General features: G+C 38.7%; 1 protein-coding gene across 5 annotated transcripts in view; it reads right to left on the bottom strand.

The window, feature by feature from the left end:
* The window catches only part of shc1 (SHC (Src homology 2 domain containing) transforming protein 1), a 38,648-nt gene extending 13,402 nt beyond the window's left edge, over positions 1 to 25,246 (bottom strand). For 3 of the 5 annotated variants that reach the window (XM_079895428.1, XM_079895429.1, XM_079895430.1), the window contains exons 1-2: positions 2,880 to 3,599; positions 1,431 to 1,501 (exon numbers count right to left, since the gene is read on the bottom strand). In XM_079895428.1, coding sequence (XP_079751554.1) covers positions 1,431 to 1,501; positions 2,880 to 3,479 — 671 coding nt within the window. In that variant the 5' untranslated portion in view covers positions 3,480 to 3,599. Of the gene's footprint in view, positions 1 to 1,430; positions 1,502 to 2,879; positions 3,600 to 13,014; positions 13,057 to 24,983 lie in introns of those variants that run through there. The other 2 variants (XM_079895431.1, XM_079895432.1) reach the window with 2 other exon arrangements.
* Between the last annotated feature and the right edge of the window lie 421 nt (positions 25,247 to 25,667).

Raw genomic sequence — 25,667 nt, 5'->3', positions numbered from 1 at the left:
TTTTTTCCCCCAACCATTAAGCCATCAAGCTTTTATTTTGATGGAAACAGCAGGGATGCCTTAAAGCTTTTCTTCTGATGACAACAGCCGGTTTATAAGCACTTCTTATTATAAAGTTAGGGAAGATGGTAATGCATTGATAATCCAAATACATTTTATAATCGTGAACACAGTGCTGTGCTTTACTCTGAAATACGGACGACACATATTTATTTAATTAAATTGCAGCCATGTGATGACTAAAGTGCAGCATTTAAAATGAATGCTATTAGTTTTTACAGTTTTAAAAAAAAAATGCATTTAGAAAAATTTGTATAGATTTATTATATGGATGCATGATATATATCAGCCACCATATCAGTATCAGCCAATATAAGTTCATTTTTAATGTTATTGGCCCAATAAGAAAATTTGGCCGATATATTAAAGCTGATAAATAATGGATTATTTCCTTCAGCTGAGACACTTCAGATGTGCACTGTTCGCCATGGTTTTGAATTGCTTGAAATATGATTCAAAAGGGAAAATACAGACAAGTGCAAAATGTGCAGCGCAAGTCTGTCATATAGGCTACATAACCACAAATAAAACTACAACTATATGAAATAAATAAATAAATAAAAATGTGTAACTTCTTCCAAAATACAATAACTCAATACACACCCTATTAATGCTTTTTTCTTGAATGCGTTTCACCCTCCAGCGAGAATCGAGGATTATGCATGAAAAGTTTATCGAGCAGCTGCTACTGTCAATATTGAGAAGCAAATGTGTGTAACATCCATTAACAAACACACACGCCAACACTGAGAAAAGGGAGGAAACCATGATGGTTCCAGAGGATTCTATTAAAAGACTTTGTGGTTACACAGCAGGGCTGCTGCTATTATAATGCCTCCCTTCTTCCCTGATCTCTTTCTCCCAAACAAAAGCACAAAATGTAATAGTAGAATGTGTTGCATGTTGCAAAGTGGACTAGCAAATAATGTGGTTTAATACAGCAAATGTTTTGCAGCCTCATGGTCCTACAGATAACAACTATTAAAAACTATTAAATGACACTCCATATGTGTACCCCTATACATACATACAGATTATTCAAAGAAATGTGAGAACGGAAGAAACCGAATTGTTGTGAGAATAAGAAAATGGCGGCGTATGTCATTATTTAGCTTTCATCTCCTACGTTCTCTTTCTGTCACACTCTTTGAAAGAGGGACATTAATTTTTCATCAGAGGAGGGGCTTTTATCCGGACCAGTGCGAGAGAGTGTATGTTCGTGCACATGTGCATTAGGATATGAGGAGAATGTACGACTAAATCACTCCTGTGGGACGCCGTGGATATACATACACTGGATATTTGAGAGAATATGAGAGGAAGTGCAAGGCGAGAGTCAATGCGTGTGTGTGTGTGTGTGTGTGTATTACCTGGTAACCTGAGTTCTGGTGTTGAAGTCCAGTGCTCTCATTGACTGCAGCACCTCCACACAGCCCATATACTGCAGCAAAGACAAAGACGACAAAACCTTCACTAAATGCACTTACTGTGCAATACCTCCAACCACAATTCAAAGCACAGAATGCAGTTGAGTGTTGCCCAGTTGCCTTGTGTCTAGATTATTGACTTGGCAACACATCTGTAGTGCATGTGGTTAAGTGTGTGTGTGTGTGTGTGCAGTTTATGAGAACTGATGCTCTAATTATGAAGCACTAATCAAATAAAGAAGTTCTCAATGTAGTTCCTGCCCATAGACTTGGATTCATCTGAAAATGCCACACATTAAAGAAAACAATACATTAAGCATATTAAACAGACTGTTTCACTGAGAGAATTGTAAAGCAAAAGAACTACAAGCTGTTAACCAACTTTTGTCAAAATGAGGGCTGCAAAAAAAAAAAAACATTGCTGTTTAGACATCAAGGCAAAAATATTAATAATAATAATAATAAATTTCCACTGAGAAATTGCAAAAACTAAAATCTTAAAGACAATGGCCTTTGTCTTTAAATTAATGTTTTGGCCAAACTCTTCAAAGATCTTTACATTTCTGTATGATCATCAAAAGAACCAAGTTAGGCTTCTTTCTTTGACCAAAAAGTGTACAATAAGTGTTAAATAAATACAAATTATTTCACTTTATTTTTTTCGAAATTATTCATTTGTATGATTTTCTATTAATTGATCTCAGTCCACTTTACATTCATATTTGTTTTAATAAATTAATATTGTTATTATTATTATTATTATTAGGAGAAGGAGGAATTGATTTTAACAGTACAATAGTAATAGTATAACAATATGAGCTAATTAGAGCATAAATTAGAGATAAGAAGAAAATATAACCACTGTTTGCCTACGCAAATCTCACTGCCATGATACTAGGATGTTCTGGGCTATGTCTGAAATCGCCCTCTAACACTGACTTTGGTAGCCTGCTTCCATGATTCCTTACATATTACTTATTTATGACTTGCGTGCTGTGTGCAATCTTTTTACTGTTCTTTTGTGTGGGTCTGTTCGGGGCTGTGACCAGTTCACACTTAAATATTAACTTTAATCAAAATTAAGCACTTGCAGTGTGAATGTAGCCTATGATATCCTGTACCCCAGATGTGACTCAGGTCTCTTGTTCAGCGCAAGTCTATGAGATTTCTTTGTCCGTTTCATAATCAACCACCTGCGACACTACACCTCTCCTCAAGTTGCTTTTGAGGTAAACATTGTGTCCGTAGCACAAAAAGTTTGTTATGAATTATACGGCAAAGAATAATACTTAAGTTTAGGAGTTTGTTCTAGTATAGTATTCACCACTAATTAAATCAATAGAAAAAGAGAAAAAAGGGAAACCCAACCCAAGACCCATACATGCATCTTACCCTGACAGAGTAAGAGACCCCACTGGTGCTGACCACATTGTCCGAGTGCAGCCAACCTCGGGTGGGCTTGTTGACAAAGGAGCCGTGCCGTGTCCACTCGTCTCCGCCGAGCTGGCCCCCTTCCACACGGGCCCTCCGCGAGGCCCCGCCCAGCCGGTTCATATCCTGTGGGGGACGAGGAGGAGGAGATGGGGCTGTTAGAGAAAGAAGAGGAAGAGGAGGAGGAAGAGAAGTGCTGGCGGCGGAGGTCCTAGTGTCTTCCGGAGACTCTCCCAAACCTCCCTGACCGCCTGGCATGCTCGCCGGCCTGCTGGAGGCCTTCAGGCCTGGGAGCAGAGTGGAAGACACGCCCAGCCGCAGGGCTCCCATCTTGGGGAAGAAGGAGCAGAGGGTGGTGGGGCTGTTCTCAGCCTGTCGTGGAGATGAAGGAGGGAGGATGGGGGTAAGGGAGGACGAGGAGAGAGAAGGAGGGATGCCAGGAGGGGTGAGAGGAGTGAGAGGAGCAGAAGAAGGGAGGGAGGGATTGGACGCCGTCTCGTCTGTTGAGCTGAAGGAGTCGCTCCTGAATGGCGTGTATTTGGTTTTGGGGACAAGCTCCATGATGTCTCAGCCGTCTCAGTGTCCACTAAACGTCTTTAAATGTCTTTCTACGTTGCTCTGTCGCAATCAATAACTTGTCTTCCCTTGTCTTTTATAGTCCTCTTTTTCTCTGAATCCACTGATTCCTTCATCATCGCACCAGAGAGATGACAGTGTGCTGACTGTTTAGTCCGGAAAGTATCAAAAACAGGATGTGAAAAGACGAATGATGCATAAAGTTTTCTGCTGTTGCCATACACAGCGTTTAGAAGGTTTTGCATCAGATCTCAAGTCTGCATAGAGCTTCTTAGGACACTATGAATCACTAAATCTAGTATGATTGTCATGAAGTTATTGGTACATTTATAAAAGTGTCGTAGACACAATCCATCTCAAAAGATGTTGTGTTTTATATGCATGCAATTGTGTTTATGTGTGTGTTCATTGTCTTTGCATGTGCTGGGCTCCACTTTACACACTCTTGTCTGACAGAGTCCCATAAAAAGCCTATTAGCTGCAGCTGAGACTTTGAGAGAGGAGGCTTCCGTCAGACAGACCGATCGATAGAGTGAGAGGAAGAGAGCGGGAAGAGATGGATGGAAAATGCTAAAGTACTGATCCAGCGAATGTGGATCATTTAATGATGATTCAAACTGCTTCGATCAACATAATCCTCTTTGTTTGGTTTAAAGACTTAATTTAGTCCAGGTGTTAAAAAGATGTAGGCTACACCAGGGATCTTCTACAGCAGGTCCGTGACCCCTAAGATGTCCGCTAACTACAGCGTGATTTGAAACAATCCTATTTTAGTGAAAAAAATTCAAATATGCATACAATATTAAGCTAAAGTGCAGTTAAATGTTTAATTTTTCTTTCAACATTAAAATGTATTAAGTAAATCTATAAAGTACTATACAAGTTGATTTACTCTGTACCTTAATAATGATAATTTTTATGGGTTTCAATAATCAAGGTATATTAATATGAAACTATACACGTTATTATAGGCCAGGCTTAAATTAAACACTTAATTCCATACAATTATAGAGGGCCTAAAAAGTTTGAAGACCTCTGATGTGTGCTATACAGCACCTAGATTACATGAAGGTTTACTTATACCGCAAGTCTAAAACTGCCACCTCACTTCCTGTCACATCTAAGAGCGCTTAGCGCTGACACATACCCATCTTTTCCCGTCACTCCCTTTCCCTCCTCCTCCAGATGATTTTGGGACCTCTGTCGCCAAGCCGAGCTCTATCCTTATCTTTCTCCTCCTCTTCCTCTCGTTTTTTCCAGATCACCTCAGGCTCTGCTTTTGCGCCCTCTGCGCTCGTCTCTTTGAGTCTATCCTCCTCTCTATCCTTCCTCTCCTGGAATCCCTCCCTCAACCTCCACACCGTGTATTCCACAGCGTTCCTCCTCTCCTCCTCCAGCTTCTGCCTCTCCAGCTCTCTCTCCCTCTCCAACACACTCGCTCTCTTCTTCCAGATAATCTCTCTCTCCTCCACGCCCCCTCCCTCGTCTTCTTTCCCGTTCTCCAGGCTGTCCTGCTACTCCTTTTTGCCTTAAAAAAAACACCTGAGCCTCTTTGTAATCTCGCAATAATTTACTGAATCCACAAACAAATTGTATATTATACACAGATAATTAACCCTGATAAACAACAATTTGTAGAAATATGATTTAGAAAAGGACAAACTAGACTTGGAAAGCCCTGAAACAGTTAAGTCAAAGATAAATATGGCTATATAGAAGACAACATGGGTTCGAGCACCATTTAGAGAACCACTGATTGTTTGGTGTGATCTGTGAAGAAGTTAAAGTGTGGCAATCCAGCTGCAAGGGAACTATGGTGTACCTAAAACAAGCACGTTCCAGCACTGTCAGGGTGATGATAATGAGACCTGATTGGCCAAATCTGAAGTACCGCCTCCAGAGATATGCTCATTAGATGCTAACTGGAAAATCAATCAGTCGCTCATTAGCCTAAATGACACCTCAAAATCAGGCAAACAGTGTTGGATGGAGCAGCTCTTTATAGATCTGTTTCCTGAGTGAAAACCTACCCTCTAAATGTCACTTAGCAAAGTCAAACACCGAATTTAACCTACGCACTTCCCCAGTGTAAAGCACTTTAAAAACCTCTGATAGAGAGGTAACAGTCTTGTAACCTCCTACAGTTCTGAGCTAACACACCAGGGTAACTCTAAATCTCACAAATGATTAGCATTTGTAGACCATTAACAGTTTTTACTGTTGCTAAGAACACCAGTTTGTAGCAAAGTCCAGCCGACTTTGGTCAAATCCAGTCTTGCTCTTTTTACAATGGTTTTCACTGCAAACATTTTACGTAAGCTTTCACAAAACAATGTGAACTTCTATTGTCGTGGCTTACTTTGTCCGTTCAGGTGTTTTTGATTTTTTGTCTTTTTAGCACCAGTGTGTGACCACAAAGAAGCCTCAGGGCTGCAAAGGGAAAGCGTGTCTTGCCTCGGATGTGCATGAACAAATGCAACACTTTTCAAGTTGTTCCAACAGATGTGACTGGCAGTCAAAGACAACAAGGCGGTCCCTATTATCTCAGCTGGAGTACAACAAGACCAGGGGGACCTGGTGGATTTATGTCCACTGCACTGCACTTCATCTACAAAGCATCACGTTAGTGGTGATATTGGGCCATTCTTGCAGTGAAATTTCTCACAGAGCACCTGTAAAGAGAACCGCTCGTACCCGATTGACAAAGCACAATAAGTTATGGGCCTGTGCTGCAAGTTCGTAAACTGCATCACAAAGACATGGCACAGAATCAGTACTTTAGCACTGCAGAGCTCACTGTCTCCAAACAGCGTTGCTCTTTTTTTTGTGCACTTACAGAGAAGTGTCCAAGCTGTATTTAAGAGTTGCTCGTCGTGTCATGAACTTTATTGACGTCAACACAACATGGCACAGAAGTAGCACAGTGTTTAGGAGAACCTGTACAGAGAAGTAGAAATCAAGCTGACTATATATATATAAAAACATTTAAATAATATCAGTAACAGTTTAACACACAATGGTAACCTAGCTTGGGTGTAGCACCTGTCGGTTAGGAATATGGCAAAATCCCTGTTTTGATATGACGAGTTGTTTCAGAATCCAGTAAACATGAGTGAACGAGTCGCCAAATCAACACTGGCTGAACTGTATCTAAAGGTTGAGAGGTTCCTGTTAATCTGAAGTAAACCAGCCACATAGAGAGACTATTGTCAATCACAGATGTACAGAAGCTAACAGACTAGCTTCTTTGTCTTTAAGACATTGAGATTAGCCGTTTTGCTCGTATAATCATAAAGGTAAATCGGATGTTGAATTAGTGCAGTTGAGCTCCAGCACAGAAGGCAAAACCTGAGTTAAACTACACCATTTTCAATTAACATTTTCAAATTATAACATCATAATTCAATGATATTGATGGTCAGTGAAAAAAGCCAATGTTAGATATGGCAAATCTGATTTAGAGATCGACTGAATGAGCAAAAAGTTTCAGAGAAAGCACCTTGAACCCTCATAAGGTCCGAAGGTTCGACTCTTTCCTAACACTGACAAGATTGAACTTAAAGTCAGATTTAAAGCGTAACTTGGGACACTGCAACACACTTGCACTGAAGTTACACAAGACAAAGCGTGAGAACTTAACATGCCAATGAAACTGTTGCTATGGTACCAGACTGAGGAAAAAGTGTGCGAGACAGAGTCATAAAATAAACCAAACAAAAGCCAACAAGTTTCGCCAACACAAAACCTGTCGACTCTCTCCGTGTCCAATCACGAGAGCTCAGAGCCAGCGAGAATCGATGTTCTGCAGCCAGGGCTGGCACAGGACGGGAAAGTTCAGCTGCTGCCGCCACCAACACCTCACTGGTGATTGGTGTTGACACCAGAAAGTAGAATGAACCAGACACACATCCGAACATGCACAGAGCACAGTTGAGGCACCAGTCCAATGAGGAAATCAAATATTACTCAAGAGTGCACACACACTTAAGACTCGTGCATGCTTCCGGGCTAAAGACAGCAGAACTAGCAAACACTAAAAAGTCCTCCTGAAATCTATGAAATATCTATCTATATATTCAAAAGCACCTTTTTTATACACTACAAATAAAGACATCTAAATGTTTTGCATAAAAAAAACCTGATTTTTGTCTGCATAACTCTTAAGTAACACCAAAAACATTGGTTCAATAACAGACAGCACTATGTACATTAGAAATATAAGAGTTTGTGAGCTGCCATCCAAAAAAGTCAAAGTGAAAGATTTTAAGGAGATTTAAAGCGCTTTTTTGTCCTCAAGGTTTAGTTGTTGTAGAATGAAAAAGTAATATTTTATCCCCCAAGTCCTTGGATTAAAAAAAGAGAGTGAGAGTGCCACATTTTAGGTAAAACCGAAACGACCTCCATGTTCAAATCATAATCACGTTAATATTTAAACAGTGTCACACAATCCACCTCCTTCTCCTCTTTCTTTCTCCCTCACTCGCTTTCTGGCTCAGTCCCCTCCCTGAAAGACAAAAACACGCTCTTTTCTCTTATCCGTTTCTTGGGTTCTCTTCAAAATCACAAAGTCACGCCAGTTCCCTCGTTTAGAGTGAGTCTCGTCCAGCCTCACTTCTGTGGAACGTCGTGATGAATGGCACAGCGGTCTTCTTTTGTCCTCTCCTTCCCCCACAGTCTCTCATCCTCTCCTCTCTCCACCTCCGTCTGTGTGTGAGGAGCGATGCAGCCGACTGTCCTCTATTCTCCTCTCCTCCCTGTCTGGTCTATCGCTCTCACTCTCTCTCTCTCTCTCACTGATGCTAGCGCTGATTCCCTTTGCACTCCTGCCCCATCCCTCCCCTCCTCTCTCGCTCTCTCTCCTTGGCAGCATCAGTCATCTATGCATTTATGAGAGTGCGCATGCATGCACAAGCAGCCGAGCACCTCTCTCTCTAATGCACACAATTATGACGGGGGCTGAGAGAGAGAGAGAATTCATGGATGGAGGCAAAAAGTCTGCCCTCAACGCTCCTACCATGGTAACTTAAGAGCAGGCGAGTTGTAGGCTACTTCTTGATATTCCATAATCTTCCACAAAATTACCACTTTTCCCCATCTTCCTGACACTTTAACAGGATTTATCACCCAAAAATGTATCCCTCATTATTTACTCATCCTCATGTCTTTCCAAACGTGTATGACTATCTTTCTTCGGTGGAACACAAAAGAAGATATTCTGAAGAACTGTTTTTGTCCATACACTGAAAGTCAATGGGGTCCAAAACAAAACAACATTGGGCCCCATTGGCTTTCATTGTGTGAAAAACAAAAACTGAAACATTTTCCAAAATTGATTTGAAATGACATGAGGATGACCATGTTTGTGGGAACCAACCTCAACCACATCAATAAACCAATGCAAAAACAAAACGCAGGTCATATGGTACATCCTCAATGTTATCTTAGTGTACTCATTTACACGTTCAGATCAACCATGCAATAAGTGTCTAATCGATGTGTGCAAATAACTCGAGGGTTGATTTGTTATTCATTCAGTCGAGTGACCTGAATTCAGCGTTCTGGGGAAGAGTCAGCTGAACTACAAATCCCAGAGTGCACTGTGTTCGCATTCTTGCTTTCTAAGGACACAGGGGACTGCAAATGCTGCAAAGGTGCATCGATTCATTTTTTTCTGCTGCTTCTTCCCTGTCAGTTCTCTGTGCTGAAATGTCCGTCAGAAACGTCTGGAGGGAGGGAATATTCGAGCTTAAACACGGTTGCATCATGGTCCTTGGCTCCAGGGCATGGGCATGTCTGGCAAGCACACACACACACACTCAGAGCAGACAGGCAGAGGGGGAGGGAGAGAGAGAAAGAGAAAGAGAGAGTATGCAAAACACAAATATAGGAAAGAGACACAGCTAGACAAATCACAAGAAAATAATTAATGCAGACAACAGGGTAATCAAACATGATCACATCAAAAGGACAAAAGATTCATTTACATGCTTTTAAATTTTAAGACAACAGACAGACAAACATGGCAGGGCTCAATAATAAGGAAGTGTTTTAAGTCAACTAACAGAACTTTCACTTGCAATCTCCAGCCAATACCTATTACGTTTATTGCTGATGTGCATGATGTAAGCTTTGGAAACTGTTCTTGTGCTGATGTAAATAGGTCACCAAGGTAAAGTTATTTAGATCATGCCTAACATAGATGAGGAATTGTCTAACTTTCACCAATAATTGTTACAATTTAGAGATGAACAATATGTCGATACTATATCTTATGAGCCAATATTACAAATTATTTCTTTATAGGTATCGGTCGATATTGGATTTCTTCTCTTTTTTGTCTTTTTTTTTTAGAAGAGTAAGTTCACCCAAAAATGAAAAAAGAAAACTCAAGTCATCAATTATTCACCCTCATGTCGTTCCAAGCCCGTAAGACTTTCGTTCATCTTCGAAACACAAATTAAGATATTTTAAATGAAATCTGAGAGCTTTCTGTCCCTCCGTTGACAGTCCATGCAATTACCACTTTGATAAGTAAAAATGTTCATAAAAAGATCCATATGAATCAAACCGTTTAGTCCCAATTTTCTAAGAGTATCAAATGCTTTATATGATAAACAAATTTAATTTAGGCTTTCATTCACAAATAAACATTGAAAAACAGCGGACATAAACAGAAGCTCAAATGAACTTGCTTGACGCGCGAGAACAAACCTCATTGGTTCTTCTGGAAGCTCAAACGTGCTGCGTAACACAAGAATGAACCTCGTTGGTTCTTGCACGTTAAGCAAACATGCTTTCGTTTACTTTAACAGATGTGCGAGTTGATAAATGTTTATATGTGAATAAAAGCATAAATTAAATCTGTTCATCATACAAAGTGATCGTGTCTCTTCAGAAAATTCATTTTTAATTTAATTTAATTAATTTCACAATCTCTTGACTCTTTATGAACTTTTTGAAGCGTTTTGAAGTTGTCGTTGTGTAGCTGTCATTTGAGGAACAGAAATATCTCATATTTCATTACAAATATCTTATCTATTTGTGTTCCGAAGATGAACGAAAAAATTTTAGGTTTGGAACGGGATGAGGGTGAGTATATTTCATTTTTTGGTGAACTAACCCTTTAAAGGTAATTTAGTTTACTTTTGCCATCATTTAATAAATGAGTATTTAAAAACTCTAATTTACTAACAAATGCAAAAAGAAATCTTTAGCAGATTTCTAAATAAATACTGTACATTTAAATGTTGTGAGGCCTAAATGAAAAAAAAAAAAATACTGACTTTAATATTTAGTGGTTTTTTTTAGTTTATTTAGAGAAAATACAACATAATTTTAATATCAGTCATTTATCAATTATGAGTCATAACATGATAATGCAGCTTGTCAATATTGGCCAGAATTTTCTAAGTGAAAATGTGATAACAGGAGTTGAAACATTACAAACAATTCATGTTTTGAACTATATCCAAAAAGCTAAAAATTTTAAATCTCTATGTAAAACATTGTTTCCAAATATTTTTTTCCTGACACAAAAAAGGTTTTTATATATACAGTACTGTGCAAAAGTCTTAGGCATGTTAATATCCCCACTCCAAAAATGGTTTAAGTCAGTTATTTATATCTTTTGCTGTAGTGTGTCAGTAGGAAATATCAGTTTACATTTCCAAACATTATTTTTGCCATTAATTGTAATAATCCAGCGAGATTTGTGTATGCACAAGGAGTCTGACAGCAGCCGGTATGATCTGATCTCACCATCATCGAGTCCGTCTGTGATTACATGAAGAAATAGAAAAAACTGAGACAAACTAAATCCAGAAGAACTGCGGGAACGTCTCCAAGATGCTTGAAGAAACCTTCCTGCAAAGCTACAGTACTGTGAAAAGTACTGGCACTTGTGTTAAAATGCTGTAAAGTGAGAATGCTTTCAAAAATAAAATCATGAATTGAATTTATTTATGATTTAACTTCTATTAACAAATCCAAATCAATATTTGGTGTAAAGACCCTTTGCGTTTAAAACAGCTTTTGTCGAGGTACATTCGCGCATAGTTTTTCAGGTAGCTTTGCAGGAAGGTTTCTTCAAGCATCTTGGAGACGTTCCCGCAGTTCTTCTGGATTTAGTCTGTCTCAGTTTTTTCTGTTTCTTCATGTAATCACAGACGGACTCGATGATGGTGAGATCAGATCATACCGGCTGTTGTCAGACTCCTTGTGCATACACAAATCTCACTGGATTATTACAATTAATGGCAAAAAGAATGTTTGGAAATGTAAACTGATAGTTCCTACTGACACACTACAGCAAAAGATATAAATAACTGACTTAAAACCATTTTTGGGGACATTTTTGGGGTGGGGATATTAACATGCCTAAGACTTTTGCACAGTACTGTATATATATATATAAACCTTTTTTGTGTCAGGAAAAACATTTTTGGAAACAATTTATAAACTTGGGGTGAGGTAAGCAAAAAAAATCGTATTGTTGAGCCCTGTGAGAGCTGCAAATTTTAAATGTGAGAGATAAACAAGAACCATACTAAAAAACAAATTTCAATATCAAGATTTTTTAATCATAATGCAAGCTTCTAAAAAAAATAACTAAATATCTCTCCCAAGAGAAACCCAAGAGGAACCCAGAGCAGGTAAGAAATACAATAAATCCAAGCTTGAAGAACAAACTCCCACTTTAATTTACAATTCTAGTGCCATGAACCCAAGATCTCTAACACATTCAGATATGAAAAATCAAATTCATGCATCAGAAAGAATAAGAAAGAAAGGAATAGGCGAGTACACGTGTGGGAAAGTGAAGATCCAGACACCCATCCCATCACCTGGTGCATTTTGGGAGTGTATCCCTTGGCATAGAGGCTGATGATTCTCATTAATGACAACATGAAGGCGCTTTACCTCCTAGATACCCACAGAACGGAAGGACAGGAAGTGAGCTAACATAGAGAAATGTAGAGCCAGGCATTATGGTAAATCTAATGACCTACATTTTCAACTCCCTGCAGAAACATAATGTTGTGTATAAAGCACATTGTGCGTGCATGTGCGGAATGCAGTAAAAGATATTCATAGACGGCACTAGATGTTCTCTTCTGACCTGGCTCACTGTGCTAAAACTTTTAAACTAACTTTTGTTGCCATAACTGCAAAGAACAGACTCCTAGATTAAAATGTCCAACGCCTATTTTAACTACAATTGACTACATGGTAGGTACACAGCAAAAGTGCAGCATTATTCAGCACAAGGCTTGTAACTAATTAACAACTAGTATATCAAGGCACACCCAACAAAATGTAATTTCACCTAAATGTTCAATGACAAAACTTTCTGTCGGTTGGGTCTCCGACTAAGTAATAGTGTATGGCAAGGTTTATAAGTTAACTCACTGGCTTCAACACAAACTCAGAAGTGGACGAAATGTGTCAGGTTTTTTGGTAATGTATGACCAGCCTCCATGCCTCAGGATATGTACGTGCAGGTGTGTTTGGGAACGCTTACCACATACTCCATCGGAAAACACTCTTTTGTGTGCCACTTTTCCTAGGAAGTGCATGTAAACGTATTAGCATGTTCACACGAAATCACATGACACATCAGCAAAGCCACCAATCACAGCAAGCCTTTGATTAGCCTGAGGGGCAAAATCAAACAAAATAAATATTGGCTTTAAAACATTCAGTTGTGTCAGGTAAGCGTAAATGCATGATTCAATCGAGGATTATTACAAACAACTTTCTAAATTAGTCGCTCTTCTTTGTAGCACCTGGGAGAAAAACATCACATGGCAGTAAACCGAATTCATTTGAGCCAATTCCCAAGTGTATCAGGCTACAACTGATTTTGTTTGATTGTGCACGCATGCATGTGCATTCAAGATTAAAATATACTGCCCAAAAAAAGAGAAAAGCACATTAAAGAATGTCTGCGGTCGTGCTCAGACAAACCATGGAATGAAAGGAATGACCAGGCAGGACGGGTAATGGGCATGTATGCTTGTGTCTCCAATACACAGCAGATTGAATCGGTGACAGTGCGCACATGTTCCAGCCTGCTGGGAGTTGGTCAGAGCAGGTAACATTCTTAAAGCAGCCACCCAGAATAGAACTGTTCCTGCGGTAAGTAGTCAATAGCAACTCCTCTGGAACACTTTGTGTTACTTTGGTAACAACGCACTCTTTGCTTATCAATGATACTGCTCTGCAGAGAGCACAAAACTGAAAAAAAGCATTGTGGGTGGGGTGCACTTCAAACCCACATTGACACTCTAACAGATGTGAGATGTGGGCAGAGAATGAAAGGCAGCAGACTCATTTGACTACAATAATTTAAAGTTTTTAATTAGTGTACAGAAGATTGAAAAAAAAATATTGGATTGGTACTTAGTTTTTTTATTATTATTTTATGCACATACTGTAATTAGAGCAGGATTAGTATCATAGAGACTTCTGGTTAGAGGCTAGTTTGGTTCATTTTGCAACTTATTCCAGGAAAGAACCACACAACACCACCGAAAGCGTCAAAGTGGCCGGAAGTCATTCATTTTCAATGTGAGCCGGCTGCGAGGTCCGGCGAGGGCGGCGTGGCACGTCTTGGGAAGCGAGAGTGACGAGAAGAGTTGAAGTCAGGTCAACTTTATGGTAATGAGCTATGAAGCGGTTCGGCGGCAACCGGCGACAACCAATTGGAATATAGAAGTCCTCCACTTGAGAGGAGTCCAGAGAACACAGTCAAGTAAACTTTGGTTCCGACCACATTAGTTCCCAAGCAAAATAGAGGAGAGGTTGATCATGTGAATTTCATAAGGCGGCGCGCAACACTGTTTATAGGCAACATTTTCATGCTAGAACGCTTGTTTTTCAGTGGGAATGCAAATTAGATTAGCACTTAACCATGACCACTAAAGCCACACCACACAAATGGTTTTTAATTGGTTTATTTCTTAAAGGAGAACTCCGGTTTTTGTAAATTTGGAGTGCTGTCAGTACAGAGAACAACGACAAAAATCGGTGTTGCCTACACAGTGTTATCCTCTTTTTAAAATTTGCACCCTGTTGACTTCAATGGGGCAAGTTTTAAACCTGCTTTTAGCCTCTTAACATCCTTGATGTGTCATTACAAGTGCCCAGCCATGTGAGTGATTCCTTCAGAGTCAACACGCGGTGAATCTGACTGCAGTAGATGTGCAAGATATGAATAAAAATGATGTTATTTCAGCCAGCGCACATACCTGTATTTACATCCTGTTTGCGGTTGAAGTCCACAGTAATCAATTGTCGAGTTCACGCGCATAGGTTTAGTACATACGATCGTTATAGATGATCACTATAATTGTTAAGTTCTTTCCATCGATCAATTTCTTACTTTCACATTTAAAAGATTCCATGAGGTTAACTTCTACCCTACTTGGTCAGTCTACACAAATAACGATCAGCATGCTTGTTTGCTTTGCGGCCCATTTAAATAAAGTTTAAAAAAAGATCAAGCATTCGATCTATGTCAGAGCATCAGAGCGTCCACGAATCTTTCTACGGCGTCGTTGGCAGGGCGGCGAGAGCGAATTTTGCCACTCTTGCCGGCGGCGGTGTGAACGCACATGACTAATATGTAAAGCGACTGATCATGGTTTTATTTTTTTACATAAAGTTTACACTGATCCTAAACAGGTGTGATGGGACAAGTTTCCAGTAACCAATTATCATTAACAAAAATACAATGAAAACAAAAACTGCGAGTGACCGAGTGAAGTTAACTGAAAACAACTATTAATTGGAAAAACTGAAACCAAACTAAAATGCATTTTCTTGACTTAAAATCTAAGTTGAATAAAAATAGTTTTGTTGTTTGAAATGCAATATAGTTTAGGTTTCAAATTTCATGACTTGCTTTCATTAAAGCTGCAGTACAAAATGAACTAAAAAGGTATATTACTGACAATGGTAATTCATTACGGTAAACTAATAATAATGATTTATTATATGAGCTGTTGGGTTGGATTTCACAGCAAATGTCAGTTTGATGTCAATTGTTTTTGTATGCTTTTTGTTCACTTTTTAATTTTTTTTAATTGTAGTCACAGGGAGTCAAAAACAGTGGAAGCCAGTTACAGATATTTGTGCAGTATTTTTTATGCTTTTTCTTTTCTTTTGAAAGGGGGTGAGTTTTGCAAGTTTGATGATATTTGCACTAAAAAAAAAATCATGTCCTGTAAGCACATGTACAGTACACCATCACACTGTAAACCATCATATTTATTTGCGAAGAAGATCTGAACCGAAGTCCAATAGTCAAATAATCACCAAAACAATGTTCCTCCGCAAGAAACTTGTAGTTTATCGTCTCAAATCGCTATAGAGCCAAATCCACTGAGCCACATTTAATGATACACTTAAATTGCATCAATCAAAATAAACTGAAAAACACAAAGAAATCTAATATAAAACATATTACTAACTAACCAAAACTTAGCTATTTGAAAAGGACAAACTAAACCTAAAAATAAAAGCGAAATTCTAAATTTAAAACTATAATAACCCTGCAGTGACAAGCAACTTCTCTTACCAGTCCCACAGGTACACAGTTCTGCATCAGCCTGAGGTGGACTGTTGATTTTAGGGGAAGGTGTTCGTGTTTGCATTTCTCTTTCTGGGAGTGGACAGAGGCCCAACATAGCCTGAGTTTTTTCTTCGCAGTCCATAATAACAGGGTTGACTGGAGGACTGAGCTGAAATACACTGAAGCTCAATGTTTCAGACTTAGCAGCCCATACATGTCCCTGAAACCACATGTCTTAGTCATTAAAGATTAGGTAAAGACCTAGAGATGCAAGTAATGCCACTTTCTGTCTGACTCACAGCCATATATACATACAGACCAAACCAGAGTCCTCTGACCCAAGTGTGACCTCTGCGGGATCATGGGAAGACTGGGAATCTAATGCAAATCATGACAGGAGAAAAATTCAACTAAAAAAAAAAACAGTTTTCAAGTGAAACAGGAAACCAACATAAAAAGCTCCAGTGAACTTTTACATGTGGTTTCATATTGGTCTTATGATATCTTTGATTCTCTCAGGCATGCATACTATATGAAAAGCCCATCTTTCTCACACTCACACACACAGGTGTCCTGTTTACTGCGAAGACAGCAAGAATGACATGAAATACTACTTTAACAACATACCAGAACTATTAGCAATCCCAGAAAACACACAATAGTCCCATGGTTCTCGCTGTCACACACTGACACGATTACCAAGATAAATACTGTACATCTATCAATGCACAGCTATGTGACGGCATAAATAAGTCTACAAGATTAAAGCCATTATGGCATGAATTGTGGGAATCTGTCAATGGCTTTTCTGAGTGGACATTAGATTAGCATTCACTCAGGCTTCTAGACTACAGAAGTGTGAGCTATCTATTTTAGGACTCTCTCCCTTCTTCTCTCTTTTCCAAGTACTACTGCAGTCTGTCTTGCTTAAATACACAGTGCTGACGCTTCCTCGAACACCAACTTCCACTCGCTTTCAGCAGAAAATAGATCTAAAAAAAAACTCACTGTTCTGTTTAGCCAATCTTAAAGAACTGCTAGGTCACACAATACACCCTTTCCTTTTCACTTTTCGTTAAAGAAACCGCTGTGATCAAACACAAGGACAAACAGTTTCCATAATATACTATGGAGCCCATAAGTGACATTTGCAGAAATTTTTTTTTTATATAAATCACAAGAAAATTTGTATGCGAACAGGAAAACTAGATGTATCAGAAATGGCAACATGTAAGCACGCAAACTTTTCTTTATTGATTCTAAAAACTAACAGCTGGTTATCAGCCCGTTTATTTATTAACTGCCTCAATTCATCAGCTGACCTCTACAATGTACACTACCCAATATACCATTCAAAAGTTTGGGTCAGCAATAAGTCTCTTAAGCTTAACAAGGCTGCATTTATTTGATCAAAAATACAGAAAAAAAACAGTAATATTGTGAAATATTTTCAGCATTACTACTCCAGTCTTCAGTGTCACATGATCCTTCAAAAATCATTCTAATATGATGATTTACTGCTCAACAAACATTTCTTAGTTATTATTCATGTTGAAAACAGTTGTGCTGCTTAATATTTTTATGTAAATCTGATTTTTTTTGGATTATTTGATTAATACAAAGCTCAAAAGAACAGCATTTATTTTAAACAGAAATATTTTGTCCTTCCTGAAAAAAATTGTAATTTCTTTCAAAAAAAATAAAAATCTTACTGAAACCAAACTTTTGAATATTTGTAGTTTTCCCATGCACATATGAAAGTTTTTATTTGTGCATGCGCAAAAGTCTCAGGCTTTCTTTCTGCAACTCTTCACCTTTCAGTAAAATGTATGTAAACCCTGAGTGACCAATACAACATTGTGTACACAGTTAAAAAGAATACGTACCAAAGTATGTTTTAATAATATGCTACTTTAAACCTACAAGCACAAATATTGTGGCACTATAACAGATCAAAAGTGGGATTGATCTTAGACCAACCACATGCTAAAACAAGCAACAAAATACATGATTTCAAAAATCTCACAAAAAACTCAATCATCCCTGGATCTTTGTCAAAATCTCAATTAGGAAAAAACATTTGCAAGCTCACATTACCAAATGCCTAAGCATCAGCGACACAAGTGCAGGATTTGAGAAACAGCTTGTGTGTCTCTCGCAGTGGGTATGCCACGTGTGGGTTTACTCAGAGCGAAACCATTTGGACAAAAGGCCATCGCATCCTGGGGTGGTGGGGGTGGGGGGTGGTGTTGTGTTAAAAACCATAAGAACCACAAACAGCTCATCAGGTCTGAGCAGGATATAGGTGATATCAGAGAAAGTCCCACCACTGGAAGTAGTCAGGGGTCATTGTAACACTCCTCACACACCCAAACTTTTAGAGAGAATTTTAAAGGGAAGTTCAGGTGAAAATGAACATCGTCGTCATTTATTCACCCTTATATCCTTCTGAGCTGGTATTATTTTCTTCATTTCATAAAATGTTTGAGCACTGCGTCAGACTGGAAGATTATCAGTGAATGAATAACATCTTGAATAGGAGTCTGTTCCTCTCACAATGCAATTATAGGGCTTCAGAAGATATTGTATGAACTTTTCAGAGCTTTGAAAGTGTGACTAACTAACCACAATAAAGGGCTGGAATGACATTGGGGTGTGTAAATGATAACAAATTTGTCATTTTTGGGTAAAACATTCTTGAATTAGGGATGCTGATGCTTAATCGTCGATCAATTAATTGTCGATAATAATTTAATCGAAAGGTCATCGTTAGAGTGCGTAGTTTTGAGGTGCGTGTGGCTCAAGAGCAAAACATGCAGCAGACACACATGGAAAAATGAAACATGTGCGCCGTAGTTACCTGTTAAGCCATCTGCTCTCTAACTGCTCTCACAGTACTTTGATGTCATATACCGATCGGTCTGCACAGTGCCACTTCAAGCCGAACACACCTAATGTCTTCAAGCCATGCAATGGATTAGGTAGGCTAGCCATTCATTTCAAGATATAATTAACCAAGGGTCCAAAAAATCCTACAAACAAGTGATTTTACTGAACATAAGAACTACTTGCTTGTGTAAACGCTAGGGCTGCACGATTAACCTTTATCGCATCGATATTGAGGTTTTAACTCCCGCAATAACCTAACCTCAGGAGTCTGAGGTTTTTTCCCCCGCCTCTGACATTTGAGTGACAAACCTATTAGCCAATCAAAATGGTCGAATCTCGCGTTCCTGGCTTGCTGGCCAATTAGAAATGGCAATGGAAAGTTACAAGGTTGTATGCAGTGCACCGGCTTTCTGGCAGCAGCAAAGCAGCTAACACACAACCTGTACCTCGAAAAAGCTTGTAACTGCGCAGAAATGGCCGAAGGCACTTCTTCGGTAACGGGAGAGGAAGCGGGGGAGCACTTGTACTTAAGCTGTTTGGACTTATTTTGGATTCGCGAAGAACGACGTGGAGCTAAAGAGTGCTAAAATATGTCGACGTGCCGTGGCCAGATCCAGAAGAAACACTACCAAATACCAATCTATACCAGCATCTTAAAAATCACCACCGACACCAGGGTTCCAGACTGCGACCATTTTTTGAGAATGTGCGAGTTAAAATTTTATGTGGTCGCATTTGTGCGAGTGCATGGTCATGTAGCCTACTAAGTTAAATTCACGCATGAATTTTCTGCATTGAACTTGTTTTAGCGCCCGCCAAAGTGAATTTTTGTCCCGCCAAAGTCTTATTTGATCGGTGAGTAATGTAGATGAACTGCTGCGCTTGTGAGTGACAGGGCGCATGTTTAACTGAAAGAACGAGCAGAGAGAGAGAGAGAGAGCCGGTCGCGCGCGCGCGCATTCTCTCTCTCTCTTCGGAGCCAGGCGAAAATGTAAACAAGACTTCACCGTCTCCAAACTAAGCGCTGTCTTGCTCTCTCTCCCTCGCACATATTAATCAAAATAAATCGACACGGTGGTAAAAGGTCGGAAGACCAAAGTTTCATGTGGATCATTCTGAGATTTTTTTTTCTTTTTCTGAATTATCGCTGGGTGTGAATTGTGCTAAATAAATTGAACTGAAAAGCGTTCCGGACATTTAACTGACAAAAAAAAAAAAAAAAAAACTCTTTAATTAAACGGAAAAAATATCCAGTGATGAAATGTTTTCTGTGTTGACAGAAATCTTGGATGTCCATGTCCTAACTGCTGGGATAATCACACAACGCGCATGACACGTCCAATTCGTGAACTAATGACTCCTTTGAACCGATTCATTTTAATGAATGGTTAAAACAACTGATCTTTCCAACACTGAACTCAGGAGACGTCTGAATCGGTGTATAACTAATCAGTAACACTTTACAATAAGGTTATATTTATTACATAAATTACATAAAAAGTACAGTTTGCTTACTCAAGCTTTAAAATAAATAAAACCAAAAATATCGAAAATCGCACCGCAATCGCAATATTTGTCAGAAAAACCGCAATTAGGTTTTTTCTCAAAATCGTGCAGCCCTAGTAAACGCCACAGTAAAATACATAGACTAAACAACATGTAATACGATCCTGGTTGATTTGCGATGATCTTCCAGCGCTGTTTCAGATGTGCACTCCTATTCTAAGGCTCAAGGTAAATCAAGACCTGTCAATCTGAGCAATCAAACCAATCCAAGCGCGCTCCAGCTGTAAAACAGTGTCTCTACCCACTACAGCCAACCAACATACCCAAGATCCAGTTTCCATTAGTTGAACTTTCAAATGATGTTGGAATACACTACGCATTGGCTTATGTTGTGTTTGGGTTCATTCGAGACCACCTGCTCTAAATAAAGATATGCAATCTACTATGGTCAACTAATGTTTAGTTGAAAGTCTATCTGTTATGCACAATGATTTTATAGATCACATTTTCATGTAAAGCAGTTATTTTTTCAAGCTATGAAAATAGAGCACTTCTAATGACAGCAAATTTAAAAGCACTTGTTAAGTGATGGTCGTATTCCCTATATTTTCTGTAAAGCCAAGCTTCTAAGCCTTAAAACGACACCTATTTTCTGTTGGTTAAGTAACATGATGACTAGTAGTGGTTAAGAGGTTGATTAATGATTATTCATCATTACTTTAAACAATGATCGCTTATGGGAATTTATGTAAACTGACAAGGAATTTAGAGGCCTACCTACCATGTAAGATGAGATTCAGTTGATCTTCACTTTCTGGAGTGAAATTTCAAAAACCTGACAATATTGTCACTACCCCCACGACAAAACATGTCAAATAAGAGAGAGACAGGGTGTGACCGTAAGGAGACAAGGTGGTCAGTGAAGAGACAGGCTGACTAATGTGCCAGACATGAAGAGAGACAGACAGACTGGAAAGAACCTTTGGTCTATTTTACTACCTGCTTGTGGATCATAAAGAGCCAGATAACTCTCGCTTATAAACAAAGAATGTGGTTGTATCTGTATTGTGTCAGTAGATGAGTGGATCACATATTTGGGTCACAAATGTAATATTTTGAATATTTTCCAAAAAATAGAATATCGAATAAAAAATTCTAGATGAAAACAACAAGAAATTTAAAACCAGTTAGTGAAATTTCAAAATGTATAAAAAATAAAATAAAAAAAACGTATATGCTTTGAGGTGGATGAATTCTGTCCATAAACTACAATAAAAAACATTTACTGAATAAATTCCTAGATGTGCATCAGAAAATTATGAGACTAGGAATGCACAATATCAGTTCCAAATTATTAACAACCAATTTAAAGATAAGCCGATACTGATATTGGATTTTAATTGTATATGCTCATTTCCATTTTTATATTTAGATTACCTTTGCCCTCATCTAATGCTCAATTAAAGTTAATTTTTTAAAAAAGCACTAATAATAATTTAAGAACACTGGTAGGCCTAAATGTAATCTTTAGCAGATATCAAAATTAATAACAATACATCAATACAGTATATTGAACATTATAGCCTAAATTTACTTTTATTTCAGAATTTAAATTGATTTCAGAATTTTTATTTATTTATTTGTTTAGACAAAATGGTATACAGTATCATTGTAATATCTACTATTTATTGGTTATCGGCCACAATGTAAAAATAATTATAAATTAAGTTTACAACTTTGATGGAAACATAGCTAATGTGTGTGTGTGTGTGTGTGTGTGTGTGTGTGTGTGTGTGTGTTCAAGGCAATAGAGAACATGGTAAGAATTGAACAGGAAATGCCCCCTCCCCACTTTTACGACAACCAATCAAGTGGTGAGAAAGATAAGAAACAAAAGACAATGCATGCTGCTTGACATTTCAACTACACACCACATGTAGAGAATTATCGATGTCTATCGTCCATGTGGCTTCAGTACCTGACCATGTTCCTCTATGTGCAGCTGAACTACTCGCTTTGTTGTAAACCAAACCAACATCCTGTTGACTCAAGTGTTGACCACCTACACATCACTGCCGCTGTAGTTCTTCTAGGTCTGGCCAAAGTTCTCACCAACCATCTGCACATTGTGCACAAAAGTATTTTCAAAAAGAAACCTTCAGGATCACTTATGAAGCCTTCAGCAGTCTCTAAAAATGGTGAATACTCCTTCAGATATGCCACAGATGAATCTGAAACCCATGGAAAAACCCATTTGACATCATGCCCAGGGTAAAGGACTAGATCTGGGAACAACTGCACATGTTTAAGCAGTCAACTTGACCAGACAATCTATAATTCTCTGTTGTCTAGCAAACACATGCATGCGTCATCTGGGCCATCGAAAACATAAACTACTCAGTGGGACATTGTGATAGCACAGGAACATGATATCCTGTCGCGTGCTCCTCGGAGAATAGATGGGAAGTTTGGGACAGTGGCTCAAAGTGGCGTATTTCTAAACTTGATATAAATTAGAGGAAGCCAGACAGTGGAAAACATCAATAACATCACAAAAACCAAACACGTATTGGGCCTTAGTTATGAAATACAAACAGAATGAATTGTTCATTAATACATTCTTACATAAAATGTCCCATTTAATCTGGCCTGCTGCCCTGCTCTCACTTCATCAATGCAATTCACTGGTCAAACATCATTCAGTACGTAATTATTTATTTCAGAAGCAAATTTCTAATGTGTTTGGCTCCATCTTTTAGAAGACTTTCCACAGTTCACAAATTTACAAAGAAGAAGTAGTCTGGAGGAGGCCTCAAAAGGGACAACATAAGAGTTTACCGTGTTTTGATAGATCGGCTCAGAGACACATTATACTCCCCAGAAACAAAAATGACTCTTTTCTGAGCACAGGGTTTTTCATCTGAGATTGAGCAGGTGTGTGTTGATATCAGGCCGTCTCAAAGAGTCAATTTAGCAGTAATAATATTCATCCTGAATTCTAATCAGGTGAAATTGTGAGTTATCTAGTGCTTCCTTCACCAGTGAGTGTCATCTGTAGGCAACCTGATAACATATCTACTTAGAAGACTATAGAGAAAAAGAGAGAGTTACAAAAAAAGCCTGTTAGTTCATCATAAATCCTGTATGGGTCTGTCACGACACCACCGTCATTCATCCTGCTACAAATATCACGCTCTAGGGGAAAACAAAATCAACTGGTTCTGATTTTCAAGAAATTAACCTTCCGATTACTACAAGTTAATAAATAATCAGAACTTTAACTGTCCCACAGCTTCTCTCACTAAACCCCAAAACAGTCCGTAATATAAAAGCAAAATAAAGGCTCAAAGAGCTCCTCCTAAGTTATGCACATGGACATGAAGCAAAATATGACAGAATGAGGCCAGCTGGCCTGTCGATACTGATGTAAGATGAAATAGAGGAGGCCTTCAAGAAAGACTCATCTAGAATACTATTCCATCAGTGACAAAACCACTGACTCAGTTTCCTGAGACTGACATCACAGGCATTGTTTCATAAATGACTGCACAATCTAGATCTCGTATACAGTGCTCAGTCTAACATCTGAAACTGATAGGAATACATAGGATCGTCCGTTGTGTTGGACTGAATCATTATTCAGTTGGTCCAAATGTCTGCGACAGCTGCTCATGCAGCAGATAAGAGCTCATGCTGGTGTAGGATTCGCAGCTGGTCAGATCTGTCCATGACAAACGGCCCTAATGTTGAGGACAACTGCTTTTCACAACAAGAGATTATTTATATTAGTGTCTGTCACTGTAACAATAGGCCTACAATATAACAGAGGTAGACAGGCAATCGGTTTGATTAATATTTTAGTTATTAACTTTTTTTCTTTTTATTTCGTGTCTAATGATGCCATTTGCTGGTTAATACATGTTTTAGCTAAAGTAAAATTAACCTTTACCTAACTTGCATTTATTTTTAAGATATGCGTAGCATTTTACTTAATTAGACAGTCCAAAAATGTGCATAAAGATTAGGTGTTAAAATAAAAATAAATATAGCCTATTATTATTAATATTGTATACTAAATACCAGAGTAATCTAAGCCACAATAAAACATAATATCGGTGGATTTCTAAAACATAATATGCATGAAAGCCTAAATTAAGGAGCCTACATGATCGCATTTTGTTTCAAGTAAGGATACAACTTAACGTTACTCTGCCTTGAAAGAAATTGCAACGAATCGATTCTTGAATAGTTCTCATGTGGTCATACAGTAAGCACGCTGGGTAATAAAGAGACAAAATTATCCTCAATGAGGGATATAGAACGGGCGATAAATAGAAAGACAGTTAAAACTAAAGTAAAGCGTCAAGCTTAACTCAAAACCTAAGACGCTGTAACAAGTTGAAACTAAGTTCTTGCTTTCACGAAACACAAGCATTCGAGCTCGTTCCAGTACGGAGCAGTATGGATTCCTGTCCCGCATAAAACAGTCACGATTGTGGTCAACTTTTGCCTGAACTTACCCGCTCGCTTCCTTTCGGCCGCTCGATTCCGGTCCTGCGCTCCGAAGCACTTTTCAGATCAACTCCTGAAAATATCACATTTGAGGAACAAAGTCAGTCCAGATAAAGGGATAAGAACGGGTCTCGCCAGGCTCATTTACACGAATAATGTCATGAAACTTTTCTTTTCGGCTCTGCCTTCCTTTCCTCACCCAGTCTTACCCCCCTTTTTCCACGGACCAAAAAAAGTCGCACTTCCGCGATCTGGTGGCTGCTTGTATCATGTGGTTTGTCGTCCACGAGAGCGCCCGCACCTGGTTCTCTAAGCGCGCGCCCTTGACCTGTTTTCTACGTTCAGAGACGGCGATTCACAGTTGAAAAAGAATTAAAATGTCTCTAAACAGGGATATGAACTCATTCATGGACTTTCCCGGGCGTTTATGGTCATTAACTGGTCATTTATTATTGACAAGGAAACAAGCTGTAATTAAATTACGTAGGACATTAAATAAAACAAATAGGCCTACTTATGGTGCCTTCACGTGCTATGGTAATTATGGTAAATACCAAAAGCCGACGTAGAAAATGCACATGAACACCCCCTCATGTGGTATTTTCCACTCTGGGCAGCTCGTAGAATATTTTGATGCACGAGTTGCCGAGATGAGATAACCTTTGACCTTTTCAAAATGGTGGGGAGCCATT

This window comes from Squalius cephalus (genome assembly GCF_949319135.1).
Source record: "Squalius cephalus genome assembly, chromosome: 15".
In the NCBI taxonomy this organism is placed as follows: domain Eukaryota; kingdom Metazoa; phylum Chordata; class Actinopteri; order Cypriniformes; family Leuciscidae; genus Squalius; species Squalius cephalus.
This window is presented reverse-complemented; position numbering and strand designations above follow the sequence as displayed.